At 42.7% G+C, this 21,510-nt stretch overlaps 1 protein-coding gene across 1 annotated transcript in view; it reads left to right on the top strand.

Moving 5' to 3' along the window:
* Nucleotides 1-20,967, top strand: part of LOC116429202 (zwei Ig domain protein zig-8) — a 101,919-nt gene extending 80,952 nt beyond the window's left edge. Inside the window, exons 4-6 of the mRNA XM_031981870.2 lie at nt 15,197-15,352; nt 16,753-17,086; nt 19,685-20,967. Coding sequence (XP_031837730.1) covers nt 15,197-15,352; nt 16,753-17,086; nt 19,685-19,824 — 630 coding nt within the window. The 3' untranslated portion in view covers nt 19,825-20,967. The remainder of the gene's footprint in view (nt 1-15,196; nt 15,353-16,752; nt 17,087-19,684) is intronic.
* Nucleotides 20,968-21,510: the final 543 nt, after the last annotated feature.

Raw genomic sequence — 21,510 nt, 5'->3', positions numbered from 1 at the left:
CTAGATTGATAACATTTTTCTTGAGTCACCTGTATACTGTTTATTAGAAAATATGGTCCACGGCTCTGTCACAAGATTGTACGTCTAAATCTCGTTTTCGTGCCGATGCTGTCTTCATAATTTCATTTCGTTTCACGTATTCGCTAACTCGTCTTTCATGTCACGTTTCATATTTATCGCACCACGTATACATGCTTCATTTATTGTTAACTATAACTCTTTACCTCCTACTATATTACAAATATTTTTCTATCGTTTCATTATCGGACACAAATGGACACACCTGTTAATAGTAAACACTAAGATACATTTAAACGCTCCTCCCGTTGATTCAACGCTTGACATTTAGAAAGAGGTTGACCGTTGCCTTGACACAGACCGCGAATAGTTACCGCGATTACTTTGTCCCGTGACATAGAAACGCGCTTTGAAATAGGAATATCGGTTCAAGCATCATCGGACTATTAATACCTTCAAATTTCATCTTCCAATTCCGACGAATGAATTTCCGAGTTGACGAATCACCCAAGAAGTAACACGTGGCGCGAGAAAAAAAACGCTCCACTTTCATTCCTCCTTTCCGTTAGATTTCAAGCGACGCTTGATTCATTCTCCGAGGAAAGGTCCGCCGCGGAGAAAGAATCCGCACCGCTGAATCAAGACAAGCGCGCCGGCTGGAAGTATTGCCGCGTCTTTCATTCTACAAATTGCGGCCCTTAGTCGGCGAATTTTTCTGGTTTCGGTAGGTAACGTAACGCTATTAAGTTTAATTATCACCGGGACTGCAAAGTTCCGCAGGCCGGGCGGTGGAAGGCATTATTGCCACCTCGATAACAAATAGCCCGGCCACGGCTCCCGCTAATTTTCCTTCTACCTTCCTGAACTTTTAGACAAATTACTCGCGCCCCTGCGCACCCCTGCGCGATCCTTTCTCGCCGCGGCTCTCTCCGTCGCCCTTATATTTCTCCCCGCACGGATCGCCGGCGAGATTCTTTAAATCGATGAATCACGTTAAGTGTCCCGGAACACTGAAAAAGTATTCGGCACTTTGTTACGATACTTTCTCACGCGGCGTCCGATCGATCACCGCGGCCGCCGGTCCGCCGTTCGCCGGATACGAATTCATCCCGCCTCAAGAATTCAATTTAATATATTTTAAATCGAACCAGTGACACTCCGGGCGACATCCTATTTGCATATGGATCGCGGATTTCGTTTGTTCCGCTGCCGGGAATTAATAACCGCGACGGGAGACCGAACTTTATCGAAATCACGGGAAATATTGAACTGTCAAGGACTCGAATAAATCCTACTTTATTCCTTTCGCCTAAAATCGTTCGTTCTACCGATTAAAAATTCGACATGGATAGTTCAATATTTTCAGATCCTGGGGGAATTCTGATCTCCCGTCTCCGTCTGCGTTTATATAAATTCCCACAGTTGTCCTATAACAAAGGGAGCAATAAATCTTGGTAAAAAACTCGAAGTCCCCTCGCAAACGAATATTAATCCCCAAGTCTGGTTCGAATGGCAAGATTCAAGATTACTTACCGTGAAAATTCGAATCGTTTCGAAATTCGGCACCACTTTTTTCCCCGTCCGTCCTCGACCTCGTCTCCCCGATTTCCTCTCTTCCTTTTTCCATCTCTTTTTGCCGGTTCGTCCTCTCAGCCTCTTTCGCGCGCGAACCGACGGCGGAATATTTCAGAATATTTTACGGGGTTCCAGCGTTAAACCGATACCGTGGCAGGTGCTCTGTTCAAGTTTCCCGGTGGAAAAAAGATGGAGGATGAGCGGGGGGCGGGCCGGGGGAGCTAGGAAAATGGAGCGGGGGCGAAGAAAAGGAACGGCAGAAAATCCAGGTTGTGTACACAGACCGTCGAGGAACGGGGAAGTCCCGTTCGATACCGGTCGGCGTCGCAAGCCAGATGTCGGAATCGAATTCCACTCGGCATCGCGACGAGGAACGATTTCTTTATAGAACGGATCAGGTCGAGCGGATTTCCAAGGAATTTTTATTCCTTATATATTGGCGGGAATACTTGATAAGCTTTCGCTGCTGGGAAATACGCCGCTGTCGGACGGGACGCTAATTCCTTGGTTAAACGGTCTTACGTTTGAACGCCCTCCACCGTTTCCACGGCTAACCGTTCGCCATTATTGCCAGACGGAATTGCTTGTATTCTTTAGACCGTGGGTAAATAAAAATAACGTGACGATTCCGCCCCTGTAAAGTAAATAGGGTACAGGAGAACGGGAAGAGATCCGGACAAAAGATCTTATAAACTGACGCTGTGTACTCGGCACGCCGGGTAACTGAAACGAGATTAGCAAGTTTATAATTGCACGTGCTCCGCTGAAACGGTGTAATTCGAGGAGACTTTAACACGACGCGGGGTGAATTTTGGTTAAGCGATTCCGCTGCGTGGGTGGCGATTATGTGGCAAATTGGAAATTAATAAAGCACTTAAGTGGGCGGGTCTGTCGTCTGATCTGTTGGGGATTCGATTAATTTGGAATTATGGGGTTGCGGTTCTTTGTGTGAATTCGGATTTTTGAGAATGTAATTAAAATTGGGTTACGATTGATAATGCTGATACATGGTAATGATACTACTTAGAAACGTTAAGAAAAACACTACTTCGAGTGTTTTATATATTTTTCTTGTGTGCATTTTGTACAATTAGAGAGTTTCAAATTTCCATGGCATAGAAATCCACAGTATACTACATGCATCGTGAAACTTAAATTTGTTCTAAAACTTCTTGTTACGAATATTGAGAGAAACATGTCAGTCTCGCTTTGAATGTTACAATGCAATAATGCCTAATCGCGAGAGCGACGGTTAGGTTCTATTCTGTGCAGAGTATAATTTAAGAATGACGATTATTCACTCGTGTGATCGATGCTCGGTGGCTCGCGCTACAAGCATCGCGACGTCCGACCAAGCGCTGACTTATTCCACTTATCCACCTACGATAATGTACCAGCGGACAGTTACGGATATCCTTAATGCTCCCGGTCGTTGTAATCCTTCAGAACTTCTTAACTTACGTTGTCCCGTTAGTCGCGAGCTGTTCGTCAAGCTTGATTTCAGTTTACTCGCTGAGGAAACTAATAACGATGAATCTTAGTAAATTCACCGGCGATTCCTCGCGCAACAGCGGAAGCGTTTCCGAGTTATTGGGTCGAGAAACCAAACCCGAATGTACGCGATACGAACTGTGATATTATCGGCGAAGTTGGGAATGCACTTCGAGCGTGCTGATATTTATGCGAATTTCAGAGAAACTCTGCTATCCTGTCTACGACTTCTTCGGCGCGCAACAGTCTAGCGAAAACGAGAAATCGTAATTTACTTATACGATGAGCGGTATGCATCTTCCTTCGTACTGAAGCGGATCTCCCTGGAACTCGGGGACACGGGTTTAGTAATAATGGCAATCGGAAGATTGCTGCCTCGAGCAGGTTGTCATGAATTTAGACAGTATTGCTCTCGACTGCTTCCTTATTGTTTTATTTGTGAGAATGTTGCCATGGAACTGACGGGTGCAATTATTTTTGTGTATCTCGAAGATGAGAAAATCGTTGATTAAAAACAAAAGGCAGAATAGTTGAAAAGTACAAATTTTAGGAGATCTACGCTTTATTATTATTTTAATAACTTACTTCTGTATGACTATTTTTTATCACGCTCTTTTCACGTTTTCACGACTACATTCATTTTTAAGCGACTTATCTATCTTTCATGTTCAACATAAAGTCGTGAAAATATAACGCAGCAAAGTAAATGAGTTTTTTAACAGTTGACACCAGTTTCTCCACTTGCGTCAGTCATTTCAATTTTCAAAACATAGGACAATATAAGATATCGCAAAAACGAAATATTCAAAGTTATATAACGGGTACGTCCAAAGTTTCATTTCCATTCATTATGTATAAGATAAATAATGTATATTGAAGTTTTATTTAGATCGTTTCACTTTCGTATTTAACGCTGGGTTTACGGAACGCGTCAATTTGACGCACATTGAATTTTATAAACATTATTTAGTGAATGTTTCGATGGGTTTGAATATGTATTCTACTCATCCATTTTTAAATTTATAATTTTCAAAATCTAAATAAACGATTATCAACTTTTCTAGGAACAATAGAATAAACTGCGCAATGAATACCCGCAAACCTAGTGTTAATTACGGAATAACCGGTGACATTAACATTAGAACTACCTTGTATTTAATACGATTAATATATAATCCCCATAAAAATTGTAACAATAGACTATTTTCAGTTTCATCAGACATTCATTAGAGTAGTCAGGTAAAACTACTGATTTTCAAGATAATTTTGAATATTCAATGCCTTCAAGATATCAATAATTGCGGAACAAAAAAATTGAAACCAGTCATTTTGACTGGCACGGTAGTTGTAGTGTTAAATAGCTTCTGAAAATCTAAAAATCTCCTAATTTATTTACCACAATTCATTCATACCTACGTGTAACCATAAACCTACGAAAACCATGAAAACGAATTGTAAATGAAATTTTTCTTCAGCATGAATTGTTTCAAACATCTTCCGACGCTTAACCCGTTAAGGACCGTGAAAAGAGAATCTGACGCGTTCGCAGCGTATAAAGTAGCAAAGAACTTTAGTCGGACGTCGCGTTTCACGCGGGAAGAATATGAATCTCGCCACGCAACGTCGGCCATTCCATCGCGTTATTAGCTGTCGAATTATGCACCAGGAGCAGCGAGGAACTCTCATCGGAGAAAGTGCGAAGAAAGTTGAAGAACCCAGTGGCACTTATGTAAAACACTCTCTCCATCGTCGGAGAGCGGGTACGTACATATATACCTGCGGTCGGCGGGACCCCGCGCGGCCGGGGGTCATGAATAAAAGATGAATTCATCTATGCCTCGTGTAGGAGCCGGAGACAGAGAAACAAGGGGTGTTGCCTTAGAAGGCGAGCCGGTCGAACGATGACACGGATAGGGTTGAAAAGACACAAGGAGTATCGAGGGGCGGGTGATATCAAAGCTTCTTGGGTCATCGAACTGTCAGATTTGATGTAGCCCTGTAATCAGAGTAATTGGATGCCTGCGGAATGATATAGAGGGTTGCGTAGTCGATACGTTAGGCAGATTGCATATCGATAGGAATGTTTGTTGTTCGTGAGTGTATTCGTTGTGCTTTGCATTATTATCTGAACTGTTTGTGTAATCACAATGACGTAATAATAATGAAATTGAAGGTAACGATGATATCTATAAGAATAATAATAAGGATGATAATAACGACGACAAACCTGAATTATTAAAAAATGTTTCCTTTGAGTCTAAATTTTGTTACAACTTTTTTAAAATATTTTTCTTCGAGTTCCAATGTATATTTTACGTGATATTTTTCAGTGTGAAATCTTTTATGCCATCTAATTAAAATGTGGATACTCATAGGAAGAAATGCGATGTGCGCGATGCGACTTTCGTCACAGGTATCGAACGATTAAAAGCGATTCTGAACTTGCCAGCGATACTGTGCGCAGCAGGTGGACCGAGTACAGTTGTGCACAGAAATTAGACATACGGGAGCAATATAAGTTGCCGGAATTGCGCGAGGAAGTTGCCGCAACGGATCGGCAAACGGAGAAGAATTGAAGAAAATTGGGGAATGGCTGCGTCGGATTGTCTGTGAAACACAATTTCGAAAGTCGATTCCCGGGGAGCAGCGAGCCACGAATTCCGTCGCACGCGCCGACTCGGGGGAGAAAGTTCCTGCGGTCGTAGGGGTGAAACGTGGCAGAAAAATTTACCACGAAAAATAACAACCTCGACCGCCTATATGAATTACTCGCTGCAAGCGGAAACATGAACCCTTAAATTATTACACACAATTACTGTGCAGGAGTTAATTGTTTTCCTAATTTGTTCTCGGTCAGCTTTCTTTTAATTCTGCTGGTTTTAGTGTCTTAATTAGGTATGAAGAAATTGCTTGCAGTTAAAGTTCAGACTTCTGTTGACAAAACGATTGTATACAAAGGACCCATGATGCGAAGATATAACTATTTAAAACTATTGCCATGTCAAGTATTTTCCAATGTGCTCGATGAAAAATGAATTTCCACTAACTATTCGGTTTGGAATGTCTTTTATTGCAATCTCAGACTAAAAGTTTAAGAAACCATCTTCCCAACGTTTTGTTCATTTTATACAATGAATGTCACATCTGCAAAACCATATTCATCATCAAATATTTTCCTTAAACCGTTTCAAAAATTGAACAGGTTCGCACAGCTCAGCTAATCATAGTTTCAATTAAACTTAAACGGTCGAATATCGAAGCAAAGTGTCGAGACTAGATTCCTGAGATCCCTGTTGAAACATCATTTCATTAGAGAAGTTTACGAGGGAAATTTTTCAATGAAAACTGATATCGAATACCTTCGATAATATTATTATCCCGGCTAATGGACCGTGCATCCGGCGGGCCACAATATGCCGGAACCATGGGATGAAAATAATTCGCCCGATCAAGAGAAATCCATGACCGGATTTCCAGAGGGAATTTCCGGGAGCCTGCCGCCTTAAGTGGGTTCCGGTCAAAGTAACGTTGATTAATGTTGTTCCCGTGGAACCACTATTCGCGTTTGAGAGAGCACGCGGCCACTCGACCGTCTGCGAGCTTAATTCGTTATCCGGTAAACTTCGCGGGGATCTTTTTCCGAATTACTCCGTAGCCGGTTTGTTTTCGTAACTGCGGTCAAATGGTGTAATGGAATAAAGGCCATTTGTTGAACCACCGGCGCGGAGCATCGTTCCTATTGAATCGTGGCCGGGAGGAAGCCGGGTCTCCCTTCTTCTCCAATTTCATTTCCTCTCTTGGATCAGCCTTGATCAACTGGCGCCTCGAGTCGCAGGATATTCGAGATTCTAATTTATTGTTGCGCGCGGTTAACGTGAATCGTGACCAACAAATGTCCAGCCTGTGATATTTTATTCCTTAACACTAAACCTACCGGGCAATTGACTTTTTGTAATTCCTCTATAGAAACTCCAAGTGTGCATCTACCGAGACTTTAATTAATTTATAATTCAATTTGCGTATTGCTAAATCAATTTCTTAACTTCAGAGAAATATCTACTATCTTTTTAATAAATGCTAAAAGAATAGGTCAAAAGCAGGTCATGTTGACCTGTCTGGTAGGTTTAGTGTTAAATATTGCCTTATCAATTGAACTCGTAATATCTCAAAAATATTCCCTAATTTTAGATTAGGCAGCTGTTCCTGCCAATAAATACTCAACTCTTCGCAAATGTCGGCTCAACAAATTCAGTTACATTCAACCGCTTCGACAATCACTCGAATTAACCAGTTAACTGTGGAATTCAGTTGGAAAAACCTCTGGTTCTGCGCGCAATGAAATCGAAAAATGCATCATGTACACGTCAAACGCAGAACGAATGCACGTAGAGTATATTTTACTGAAGGATCAAAGCGAAACAAAGAAGAATTACATGTTTATCTGAAAAAATAAAGAATTCGCTAAGAATTATCATGTCAAGCTTTACGATGATGTGTATACTCGTGAAACACAGTTAACTGGTTAAAAACTTCTCCAAAATCCTACGACTTCTAGAAAACCCATCTTACTAAATTCGAGAATTTATTCAGCTAAGAAACCTGGTCGACACGTAAGGGATCCATCTCTCGAGTTCCTCTCGGCTTAAACGGATGATCCGAGAGCATCGGTTAAGGCGCGCCAGATGAAAATCCTAACACGCGTGAAACACCTGCGGGCTAGACCGGGAAGAGCGATCCGCGGAATGAAAGAATAATCTTGCAAATGCATTGTGAACGGTCGAGAGAGAGGTGACTCGTTCCGGCGAGGTTGACGCGAACTTTTATCGCGTCATAAATCTGTCGTTACTTATTCAGCGTACAGCTAATGCGGCCGATTTACGGGAAACCGCGGGACCGGGGTTGGACGCGACGTCAATGCTGTTAAATCACATGCTAAGTGCTGAACCGTGTGCCGCGAAGATCATAACTGTCGGCCGTCGTTACGCCGCCTTCGCATTTTCCGCTGTCAGCGTAATCCGAACCGCGGCGTTGTCGTCCGATAAGAGAAACACGGCGGGCAGTTGCGCACCGGTCGCGTTATCCGCCGCGCCGTTTCTCATTTCGGCCGCGCCAGGGCCCGGCAATTAAACAATTAAGGTCCGATGCGGCCGAACGACTTTTTGTCGGCGTTGCGACTTTCCGGCGTGTCGTGTCACTGACATTTTACGTTGATAACGCTGCATCAGCGAGCGGGGAAGGGAATGGCGGAAAACAACGAGAGAAAGTTGCGAAATACTGCACCGACACTGTTCATCGATTCGTTGGCGACTCGATTGTTCTACTGACGCCTATCGTAAGTTTCATTGTGCTTTAATAATATTTTCTCTTTTTCTATTGTCTGTCTTCATGGCATTTCTCTCGGACATTCGATGGGGATGATCATTTTCGAAAGTACAGTGTCGCTTCGATAATTATAGAAAAGAGAACAGTGAAATTCTCTTACGTTAGAAACTGGTTTTCCTCCGAGTATGCCTAATGTATTAATTGTAAACGTCTCAGTGAAATAGGCGATTGTTGGGAATATAGTCTCGTGCATAGTCAAATCGTGAACGATAGTCGTGTACGTGTCGACGATGGTTCAATGCCATATTAACGTAGCGCTGTTAACCAGTTAACCGTGTTTGACGAGTATACTCGTCATGGCAACAAGTAGTGACCATTGGCTATTTAAATTGTAATTTCTGTGAAAAGCCAATGGTCACTACTTTTTACCATGACGAGTATACTCGTCATGACACAAGATCCTGCAACGTCTCCATGACGAGTATACTCGTCATGACACAAGATCCTGCAACTTCTCCGTGACGAGTATACTCGTCAAACACCGTTGACTGGTTAAACGGGCAACTGGAGAATCTTCAAAACCACGGAAAATACTGGTTAATAAAGCGACCCTCGATAAACTGGAAAAGGAACAAGGAGAGCGTACTAAGGAGAAGAAGAAGAAGGTTTCGCTCGGAGCACTGTGCCAGGGAAATCGCTGCCGAGGGATACTCTTCGACAAATACTTATTAACCTGACCTCATTAAACTTCGCGCACAATAAGCACTTTGGGAGATTAAACCTACCTTGACAGAAGAGTCAGACGTACTATTCGCGGCTGTAATCGCTTGCTTTCACTCCGATTCTCCGGCTACAATCTTAATCGCCTGAGCTGCGCTTGGAGATTTTATTCTACCTCCTCGTGAATTCATTAGTATTATCATCGTCCGTATTCACTGTGCAAACAACATACAGGATCTCCTTTTAATCGAAAGAATAAAACCGACCGGGAAGAAAAACATTTCACCAGTATTTTCAAGAAAATTGATAAAACAACGCTGATCTTTAATCTCCGAATTGTGTCATACCCGGAGCCGCTCGTTCTCGCGGCGGAACCAAGGCCAACGTTTTTAGTTGTTTACCAAGGTAATCAAAACCGGTCCACCGCGAATAAATAAATTGCGTGTTCGTCGATATAATCGTTTATACGACCGGTCGTGCTTCATCCGAACGGTTCACGGGTAAAATGGGTCTCGGATGGTTTAATACGGCGAGCCTCGGCTAGGGCGTGAAATAAAACCGCTATCCAATTACGTTGAAACAATTACGATCGCGGGCCGATGCGCGGGCCACATAATTTGCCCGAGGAACATCGAAAGTTCATCCGGTTATCAGGAGAACGGTTCCGAAAGTATTCCGGTAATGAGGAAAGTTTTCTCGACGAACGCTGAGAAATCGCGCGCTCACGAACCCGATGCCCGGCTACGCGCCTCTCCTATTACGATCATCGTAATTTCGAGGCTTCCTCAAAGGTTTGAGGGCAGAGGTTAGGGCAGCGCGGAGGGCCGGCAAGGATATTAGAGCCGCTGGCTCCTCGGATCGGCGGAACCGTCAGTCTTTCGATTATTCCGCGTCTTTCCGTTCTCACGACTCTCGCCTTGTGCACACGAGAAACTGGCGGAACTGTTGCCAACTTGCGACGAGGGAGTCGCTGACACGTTGAACCGAGAGATTACGGCGGGAAGTTGCGCGATTCTTGTCCCAAGCGAATGGGCCGAAATCGAAGATGCAAGTGCATTGGATAGTGACTGCAGTCTTGTAAGTTTCGCCGAGGAATCGCGGGAGAAAGTATATGGGCAAGTTTCGATTTGGAGAGACAAAAATTTTTCACTTTTCCTGCCGTGACTTCTATAAATAACTAGGTATAAAATATAGTTAAATCGATTAGATTTCAATTAGATTCCAATTAGTTTTCGAATCAATTTTTTTAGTGGAAACAGAAACAAGGAATGGTGAAAATTGGAAAACTAATTAATCAATACATATATGAACTGATATAAAATTAAATGAACAAGAGGAAACAGAATTTTAAAGCCGGTCATTTGACCAGTTCCCGGTACGTTTAGTGTTAACAGAAGGCTGTGAATATTTGATTTCTTTTTAGGATAAGCTGAATATTTCTTAAACTTGATTTGAACTCGAAAGAAACTTAGAGAACAGATGTGAATTGCAAGAAACGAAATTGTGAAGTATACAAAATAAATGAATAATAAAGAATACAACACAAGTAACTAATAGATTACAGGAACACGTTCTAATTCCAAAACCGTAAACCCCTAATCCATTCTCACCATCCCGGAGGTCCTAACCTCACCGACGCGAGCGCCCATAAAAATCTCCTCTCCGCTAATTATCATTACCGCGGAAAGTCTCTAAAGAAGGCCTCGTACAGGCACTTGATTACAGGATTCAACTTTACAAAGTGGCGGGCTCCGGCGTGCCGCGGATTTCCATAATAAGGAAGCATAAGTCAGGCGGCAGCGGCGTTCCAGCGACGTTCCACGGAGCATAATGGCCTCGTCGAACGGGCACTTAGCTCCCCGAACTAGTTTGTTAAGATCTCGACAAGATACGAAACACGACCATAACGTTATCCCCTGATCGCGGGAAGGGAAGACATCCTCCGCAGTTCACGGCAATTCCCATCCGAGAGATTAAGAATGGGGGCCGCCCGGGCGGGGGGGTACGGCAGCGGCGAAGTTAGTGGATGCTGCGGATAGCCGTTTCCAATTAAGCTTCCGGCTGGTGTTGGTGAGACTCCCCTTGAAAAGCGTCGGCTGGTTTGTGTGCTCGATCCACATCTGCGTTCGTCGCACGTACGCTCGCTCCGTGGGCACCGGTACTACTGCCTCCTCCTCCTTCCTCCCCCCGCCCCCGCGCAGTCTTTCTAGCGACGCGCGCGCTTTAATAGCTTCCCCGGGGAATTCCCTGGAACACCGTTCGCCCGATTCCAGGTCTAAGAAGACCGATGGCTTGAAACAATGTCAAAGGGAATTAGGGGACGCGTAATGAAGTCGGCGTTTTAGCGCGGCACGCGATTTGCATTTCGCCGGGAGCTTCCATCGATCCGAGTATCAGCCGCGATCTCCTCCGGGATGGCTTTCACGGGCTACTCGGTAATCAGGTTTTAAAGGAGTTCGATTTGTTTGGTTCAATCTGAACGACTACGGTGGGATTTTTATTGTGTAGGAAAATGCGCAACGTGCGTGTTTTAACGCGTCGAATGCCATGGGTCACTGGTGACCTTCAAGAAAGTCGAATGTAGTTCACTCAATTAAACGATGATTATTTGAAAACATTTCTACATTGTAAATAATACTACCTAATTCGATGACATTCAACCAGATGAACGTGTAATAATCATGATGCAATTCAATCAAATGATTTAATACTATATTTTTCACTTTGTGTATTTTTTTTCTATGAAATCGTGCGGCATTCAACGTGTTAAGGATGTTTGTGTGTGTGTATATTCGAGGAGGGAGACTGCTCTGCGATGCTGCGTTGTTTTCGAACGAACGACGAAAAAGAATGAAAAGAAGGTGCAACGGCAGTTGATGAGCGTTCGTATCGAGACGATCTTTGTGTTCAAGACGAAATAAATTATTATTGACCAAATGAATCCTTAGAATTATTTGACTGTGAGTTGACGGATGATATTTGATAGATGAATGAAAAGTGTCTTAGCAGACGTTAAGTAATCTTAGACTGAACGGCTGCTCGTAAAGACAGATGTTAAGTATTACTTTTTACTCAACGAGAAATTGTTACTTTACCGATTACTGTGCCTGCGGTAGCTATCTGCAGATTTTATTCAAGGCAATGACTATATTTTCTAATTGTCTTACTACTAACCACCGTATGTTACTTGCCTGATTAGAATCAATGTTAAACTACTCGTCTGACAACCAACTGACCTACACGCGTCGCTTTGTACACTGTTCCATACTACTAGCCTCTAGAAAGCACCCTACTTCTTGCGTGTCTACATGCCGCTCTCCACTATTTATATCACCAATGACTTATACCCCTTGTTGGATTCTTGACGTCTTCGTTTCGACGAACTACGACTGTGATTGCGATTAACATGCTACTGAATAGAATTGTGGGCATTGATTTTTGGTCATTCACACGTAACCCTCTAGTAAGGCAAAAACTCATAAAGAGTTTCCACAAATTAACAGTTCTTTAATAAGGAATAATAAATTGTAACACTAAAACTTGTTAAATAAGTTACTAATTATTAACCGCTCCCTTCTGATCTCTCATTTTATCTCTCTATTGTTACACTTCATTCCCCTTATCATTGTCTCTTCATTCATCCAATCTATTATCTGTTCTAATTTTCTAACCTCTTATCATTTCTTCTTATCACACATCATTTCCTTATCCTACAGTATCATCCCCTATTCTCCTTTCCACGAGCACTACGACAAACATTCCTCTAACTCTTTCCCCAAACTTCTCGAGACAAACAGGGACGAAGAATATCCTTCGCGTGGAATTCGCAAATAATCCGGCTCGCCGTCGAAGTGATCAGGTTAAACGTCGAGAGTTCGTCTTTGTCTTTCCGGTTCCGTGTCGGATGTATCCGGCGGGACAGGGGCAAAGTTCGCGGTTAGCTTCTTGCTGATCAAGGAAAACCCTCGAAGCCCCTCGATATCTCGACGCGCTCCGAGACGGTTGCTCGTCGGTCGCCGAGGCTCGCACACGTACGAACACACACGCAGACGCGAACGCTCGGTCGAAATATTGGATTCGCTGTTACACGACGACGCCGGGAGATGGGTCCTTTTCGCGTGGATTCGCGGATTATAGGAAACATCCTAGGGATTACGTTGCTGGGTGGATTCTCGAGTGTCATATCCTCGGTAACTGGTTTCCTTCAGACCCATTGCTGGATGGAATCGTAGCAATTAGAGCGCAGGGATGGCCGTTAAAACAGGTCAACGCGAGAGAGCCGCGCACCAAGAATGGATTGATTGATTGGAGTCTCGTCTAGATGTGATTGGTACGTCAATTATCTTGCCTTCGAGTGGTCGGGAAGATGTTGAAGTCAGCTAGTCGGAGAGCACGCTGCTCGCGCGAATGTTAATTTCCTTCGTTGCTCCGGGACGAGCGAGTGTTTCATTTCATGGCTGAGGCATGCGCTAACAGTGCACCCAATGACGATCCGATCACTGAAATTGTTTTCCGCTGATATTAGTGATGATTTAAGTAGAGATAATATTGACTTGGGATAATATTTCTTACGTGTAGTTTACGAAATTTGGTATTGAAATTAGACGAGTGTATAACTAAGATAAACTGGGAAAATATAGTAAAATATTTTCATAGCTTGGCGTCTATGAGAATCTATTACAAACGCATTTCGCCTTTTGTTCTAATGTGTAAATCATGGGATAAAGATTCTAAGGAACCTCTAACCATTTTCAATAAATCTGACGTTCTCATGAATTTGTCCTCTCGCAATATTACTTGTTAAGTATGTGATACGGAGTTTCATTATTCCTTTGTGTAGAGTTTCTGCGAAGTTTCTTGTTCGTTACATCGAACAATGACGGCGGTGTTTTTAAGTGTGTTGGTCAGGGAGAACAGTGAACCGACGGGTATCGGACAAATTGAGTAAAGTTTCGTGGTCACTACGGTCAGGAATGAAAATTGGCCCGAAATTAGGGTGCACTAATGGCCTTGGTAATTGATATTGGATGCAAGCGTGGCTTACTCCCCCTCTGCCATTGGCTGATATGATACACGCTGTTTCCTATACATCGTTACCGTAAATGGCCCAAATGCTTTTAACACCTGTCTCAATCGCGACTCGTTTTCGGCTATAAATAATTTCCTCTGTGTCTTATAAGGGAGATCGTTGAAATAGATTACCGGAGCTGTACGCAACTTCTAATTAACTGAAACTTCAGCTATACTCATCGAATTAATTGCAACAACCGCCATTCGCATTACTGAGAACCCACTTCTTCGTTGTAAAATATTCTTGAGAAATTAATTATCCGTGAACTCTTACTTTTGTTAATCGGAACAGGATATTTATTGCTTACAGTTTTTGTTCTCAAATTCACAAACGATTTATTCCCTTTCTCACAATGTTTTCCTGGGTTGAATGAAAAAGCAAAATAATAGAATGTATACAGTGCTCTTCTTCCATTCAACGAATATTCGTTCATTCTTTCAACGTTTTCCTTTTGTTTTTAATAACATTTTCTATAGAATACACATGTCGATGGTGACCCCATGATACCTACATATACCTATATATATTCTTGTTCATATGATTTCTTATATTCCTTTCATCGGAGCAACAATTGTACTGTCAATAAAGAACCTGCGTTCGGCGTTGGTACAAAAGGGTTGGAATCCGAAAGCACGGTTCGAAGTGTGTATTAAAAATGCTTTATTTTCCAATAATAATTCTTTTAAAACAAAACATACACCACGAAAGAATTCCATTAATAAACCTGATATTCAATTATTTATTGTAAATATCTGTATGAATATCTAACCCTCTACATACCCATGTAAAAAACAAAGCAATAAATATTAAAAACTTCTATCGAATACCTCACAATAATTTAATTATTATTATGTCTTAAATCATCATTCTATCGAAAACTATAATTATAAAATCTATATCAAACTTACCTCAGACTTCATCAAAACAATATTGATAAGTCACAATTAATTGATCAAACGTTATCGTCTAATTTCGATGTTCGTTTGCCTGATATTACAGATCACATGGGTGAACCAGAAGGACAAGCAGCTGCTAACCGTTGGCACCAGCACCCACTCGATCGACGATCGATTCCACGCGATCCATTCGAGCTCGGAGTGGGCGCTGCAGATACGGGCGGTTACCGTTCAAGATGCAGGCATATACGAGTGTCAGGTATGCATTCGCAGCGAGATCCGCGAGCGCGCGTGTAATAAAAGCCGCGTTTCCTTCGGCCGGGATGGCGCATCCGCGTGCGCGCCGGCAACGTTACGCCGCGCATATCATTCACTCGGCCGTAAAAGCGCGGCTCGTATTCGAAATTTACGACCCAATTTTGTACTGACTTTTATGAAGCATTTCTTTTCTGCGTGGACAATAGGAGGAAACAAAATGAACACGTAACGAGATACCGACGCGGCGCCCGTATAAAATGTTCGCCCGGCATTACATCGGCCGGCAGCCGTTTAATTACTTCGGCTCGTAATACATTAGACCGAACCGCGCGTTGCCTCCGCCGACAGTGAAAGGAAATATCAGCCGAAATGTCAGCCGCAAAATGGCCGGCACGTAACAATAGCCGCGCCAAGTCGAGAATGTTCGCGGGTCTGTTTAACCTTAGCGTCCGTCGCGTTAAATGTTATCCGCCGGACGTTAAACCCGGGCTCGTGTAACATTCTGACATTCTATCGAGAATTTGTCCAATATTTTGCGCTCCACCTTGGATTAGGTTGTAACTGGGTGCAGTGAAATTCATTGTTGATATTTCGGCTTTATTTCAACACGTTGGTTGCCGGGAGGATATTGCATGTTTCATGAGTGAGTTATTCTTTCGTAGGAAAGATAAGTGGAAACGATTATTAACTATTCAGTGTCGCAATTCTTGCGTTACTATGTTGTCTACGAACTATATTTTTGATGTTTATATTCTTTTCGTTGGTATTATGTCGATCCTAGACATTGCAATTCGCAATTTGCAATTAATTGGAACGTGTGAGTTATCACTGGTTAATTCCTTGCAATGATTAGCACTAGATTTACGGAACGAGTCAATTGGTCTAGTATTGACTTTCGTTAATAAGTAAATATTATTTACTAAATGTTTGGGTCGACTTTGATTTGATGCAATATATCCTAATCGGACACGTTCAAACCTCTAATTTCCAAAATCTAAACGAAGGAATATCTCTAAAATAATTTCTCTAAAAGCGATATAGTAAACTGTAAATGTTCGGAAATCTAGTAATAAACAACGCAGGGCTTTTTAAACGGCTTAAACATAGATCACACTCGAAAGACGGATTCATACTCTTTCGTCGACTCGAGGCGCATTTCTGATTTATGACGGTCTAGCACTACTAGCTCAATTGAAAAGTGACTGAAATTACTTGTCTGATGAATGACTGTCCCGCCGTGCTCATTTGATTAATGACGCCGCATATACATCGCACGAAATAATTCCAGCGGTAATGACGTTAAATTACGTTGAAAGCAATGAATATATCATGAATCAAATACGAGCGGCTCGTCATTCACGCCAGACCCGAGAGCACTAACCGGATTCGTTGGTATTGCAGATTACGTCGTATCCGGTGCAACGGAATTTCGTTCGTTTGAAAATCACCGAGGCGTACTCGGTGATACCTGGGGCGCCTGATCTGCATGTGAAGCAGGGCTCTAGCCTTCGGCTCGAGTGTCACCTGATGGCGGCCGCCGAGTCGCCGCAATACGTCTTCTGGTATCGTCAGGGTCGCATGATCAATTACGACGAGGAGCCGGGCGTGAAAGTCGACCTAACGAAGAACGGATCGATCCTAATGGTCAACAAGACGAAACCGGCGCACGGCGGGAACTACACGTGCGAGCCGAGCAACGCGAAGTCGTCGTACGTGGTCGTTCACGTGATCGAAGGTGAGATAAATCGATGCGGGAATATTCACTGTTCTCTAGTATCGACGCATACGAAACGAGAACTGGTAGATTGACTCTAACGTTACATCTCAGAGAAAGCTTCAAATTTCTACGGTTTGTTAATTTAGGCGGGATTAGTAGTATTATCGATTGTCGATGGTAGTTTCTGTGAAAATTTGCAGAAAATTGTGTCGGTTCAGGGAATAAGAGAAAAGTCGGAGATAGTAGGAGATATTAATTCGATGACGTTCTTGTTTCTTTAAAGAAGTAATACAACGCTTGTCCCAGAATATGTGTGAATTATTAAAACACTGCGTAAACAGCGTGCTGAAATATTAGAACGATCCTTAACGCAGAATGATAGAAATAAAACTCGGGAAATTCTCCAGCAACTGAAGAGGAAAGGACGTTAGCTTCAACCGTAGTTCGTGTTTCTCGTGTCTCATTTCGCGGGAAGATGAAGATATTCTCTTTCGGCATTAATATTTCATTCTTGTAATGTGGAACACCTGTACGGTACGTCTTACATCGATACCGAAAACATGCGCTACGTCTAATACATAAATCACGGTTGCTACCCTCGTTCGATCGAGTACTTTACGACAGAGCAAAGAGTTCTCGCCGCTAAATTTTCCATGAAGAATCGCCTTTCTTCCGGTTGCGCGACAAGCGCGGCAATGCTGTTCATAAATGCACCATTTATGTCATTCCTTTCCCTCGGGAACGATTAATAATCTCCAAGGCTGGAAAGTAATGTATTCCAGATGGGATCGCGATCGTGATACGCTACTCGCGTGATTAAAAGCTTTATTGTGTCGCTCGGTTCACCGCGGACGGGCCGATATTCGTTCCTCGACCGGGGATGACCTTGTAGTACGTGCTCGATCAAAGACGGATCTCTGCTACTTACGCGGGTACAGATGTCGCTACAGCGGTCGCTTAATCCTTGACTAATATGTCGCACGTGACTAGTGACAAGTCAATCTATACTATTTGCTCGAGCAAACACGTACTATGTTACACGTCTGATCAGGCACGATCCCGCGCTGCTAATCTGATAGACCTTGACATGTACCACTTATTTAGACACGCACGTTGCTACGCTACCTGCCCAACTATAGATGATTCTGCACTATTTACATGTTACTTGCATAATTAACGTGTTCACATGTTTCAGACGCTCTACGTTTTCTATATTGAAAATTGAATAACTTTTGAGTGCGTCTGTAGGAAATTGTAACGCATGGCGTATGAAGTCGAGGCAATTTTTTTTCAAGGTTACTTCCATTTTGTAAAGACGAGTCGTTGGATTTAATAAAATATTATAACTGTTGCCATTTCTAATCTTTGACTCCTTTCTGTATTTCTTTGCTGAAAGTGTCATGATACTGATCGTTACAACTAACCTGTGAATTTTATGTGTCCATGATATTGAAAACTGAGTAAAGTATAGTAGTAACTTAAAGAAAATTATAAATTTTCGATTTTACTTATCACCAAACAATTTTCAAGAAATACAAGCTTCAAATTCGTTACGAACTAGATTCAAAATTCCCAAGTCTGTATAAACTTAATAGCTTCGCAGAATATAAACAAGATAAAATGAAGAATTCACTAGACTCGAGTGTTGTTGTATTTTTTCCCAATTTGCCTAGACCACCCCGAGACGATCGAATTTCTAGATTTAGTGATTTCAATCAACAGTGTCGAACGAATTGGCGTAAAGTTCCGCTGTCCGACAACGACGTCCTGCGATGCTGTGGCACGCATTACCAAAAGAAAGAGCAAAGCCACCGACCCCCGGAACAAGCTGCCAATATATCAAAGCTTTAATAGATATCCCGTGGAGCGTGGAGCACGACAAGCTTAGTCGAGCTTCTCTTGCTAGCCCGAGATCGTCACGCGCGTGATCGGACTGCGAAAATCTCCCGTTGCGACGGAAGGGGGACAGGAAGCAAAAAGAGACCAGTTGGGTTTCTAGCTTTGCGGTCTAACTAAGTCTCGAAGCGTCCAGCTGGTTGAGGTTCAACTATTTCAAGGCGAATGTCTTCATTTTTGCGACATTAATATTTCCGACCTAGAATACGTAGTTGCAAATAATATAACCTCCTTCACTCGAAAGTTTCTCTACTAAAAATATCCATTATTTCCTAATAAAACATTAACGTCTTTTGCCATTAAGGTAAAGAGAAATCATTTACAAATGAAGAAACAGCTAATTTATAACAATATTTCATGTATTAAAGCATTCTAGAATATTTATCAATAATATAGTAAATTTAATATCAACCGTTATAATTTCACTGAATTAAACCAAATATTAACATAGTCTCCCAGTCCAAGTATCCAACTTCTCGAATACTACAATACACAAATACACAGTTAATTTTTCCCTAACATAAAACTTCATATAATTCAGTTTCTCCCGCTTAAGATTCTAAATACTCGACGAGTTCTCCCGGAGGGTTAAAGCACAGCGAACCCTGCAACGCATTTCTTTCCTTTCCCCGAGAGCTCGCGGTATTCTTCGCGGCCAGCAGCGCGTGCAGGCAGCTTCCCCTTTCGGTTGTAAAGTCGGAGTTTCTAATCTGGTTGCAGAGGAGGAGAAGCCGGCGGCGATGCACGGGGGCGACAGAAGGAACCTCAGCCCCGCAATTTTGGCGAGCAACTTTCTGGTGTCCTTCCTGGCGGCCGTCAGCTGGAGGATACCGAGTTTCACCAGCCTTTACCCGACGTGAATCACCGGCCGAGTTGCGGGAGTGGCTGCCGTTAGCCGTGGCCGAGCCACCGCAGCCCGGGTCCACCGTCTTCCGACGTGGCGACTCGAACGATCGACGTCGCGACCGACGGCCGCTCGTCGCGCAGATTCGAACTGCGATCGGGGACAAGGTTGCTTCGTCGGGAGGCGAACCCAACGCGAACGAACAGTGTACGTGTACCGAGTGTGCGTCAGCTTAAACGTGTGCGTGCGCGTGTCGAGTTGAAACGCGAGAACATCGAGTCGTTCGAGCCTCCGACTCGAGATATCGTTGTAACTACGGCGGCCGAACGAACTCCGTGTGCGTTACGACGTTGGTAAGACTGGTCGGGAACCGTGGACGCTGGTCCGATGATCGATGATGGATTCACTGATCGCGTGGGACGATTTTCTGCGCGAAATGAGAACCGCGCGACAGCGGCTGGACCGATGATAGTTCGTCGTGGAATTGATGTAGGACTCGACCGTGTAAGATACAATGTACGCGTTGGACTTCCGTTAGGAGAGAGTCGCGCCGCGATGCTCGCGCGAACGGAAGTTCCTTCCTCTTTCTGTCCTACTTTCCGTCGCGACGGGACAGGAACTCGTTAGTATCTTTCGGTGTGCGTGATGGGCGAACCGTTTCCCTCGTAACGTGCATTATACATATATAAATACATAAATATACGTATATATATAAATATATATACATATATATTCGTTACGTACGCGACAAGCACGTATATATATATATGTGCACATATATGTAGGGTGTAAATTGCTGCGTGGAACCGGCGACGGGTGAGTGGCGCGAGGGCGCAACGCGAATCCTTTGTATTTTATTTTCGTCGCGGTTGGAAGGTGAATCGCTGATAAAAAAGATTTCTCGGTGTCGGTGAATCTGGGAAGATGATCGATGTGATCCGATAGTTTTTTCTGGAGGAACGTAAACCGTTGTCGTTGCTTTTTTTATCGTAATGAAGATGTACGAGACGGAATTCGGCGGATTCAATATGATTTTCGAAGGGATCGTCGGAAATTCGCCGTCGCGTAATACTCGACGACACTCGTTCTGGGTAAATGGAATCAATGTAAATAATACATTCTAATTATACATCCAATAAAACATTACTCGTGAAACATGCGTTCGATGATTTATTTTTGTTGATCCTTTAGGTACAGTACCCTTCGTAAGTATTTTGGCTATTGGTGAAACTTAATGAAGAATTCGCGATTAGTACTGCAATATCTATACAACTAAAGCACTAAATTAATATACTATTATTTTGGAAACTATATTTCAATCGATAAGATTTTAAAATTTATATTTTCAGTAATCAGATATTCACCATTGTTATTTCGTTACGAACTATCCTTAATTACAGCATTGAAAAAAATATAAAATTTGATTCGAATCGATTATCTATTTAAAATATATTACATAAAAATATATCTGAGTTTTTCTATGTATAGTGATATAAGTTGACCTCAGTAAAAATTGCCATCACAATTCAATCTCCTGAAAATTAGCCGCTACCCAATGTGTTAACCCTTTGAACTCTGTAAGCTCCACTATTGCACCAGATATGATATCAAATATTTTAATGAATCTTAAAGAAATTACCCTAAAATTATTCGATTTTCCACACATCCAAATTTTGTACTAAGAAGGAAAATAAAAGATCGA

The sequence above is a fragment of the Nomia melanderi genome, chromosome 3 (assembly GCF_051020985.1).
Source record: "Nomia melanderi isolate GNS246 chromosome 3, iyNomMela1, whole genome shotgun sequence".
NCBI lineage: Eukaryota > Metazoa > Arthropoda > Insecta > Hymenoptera > Halictidae > Nomia > Nomia melanderi.
Note: the sequence above shows the minus strand (reverse complement) of the source record. Positions and strands in the feature narration are given on the sequence as shown.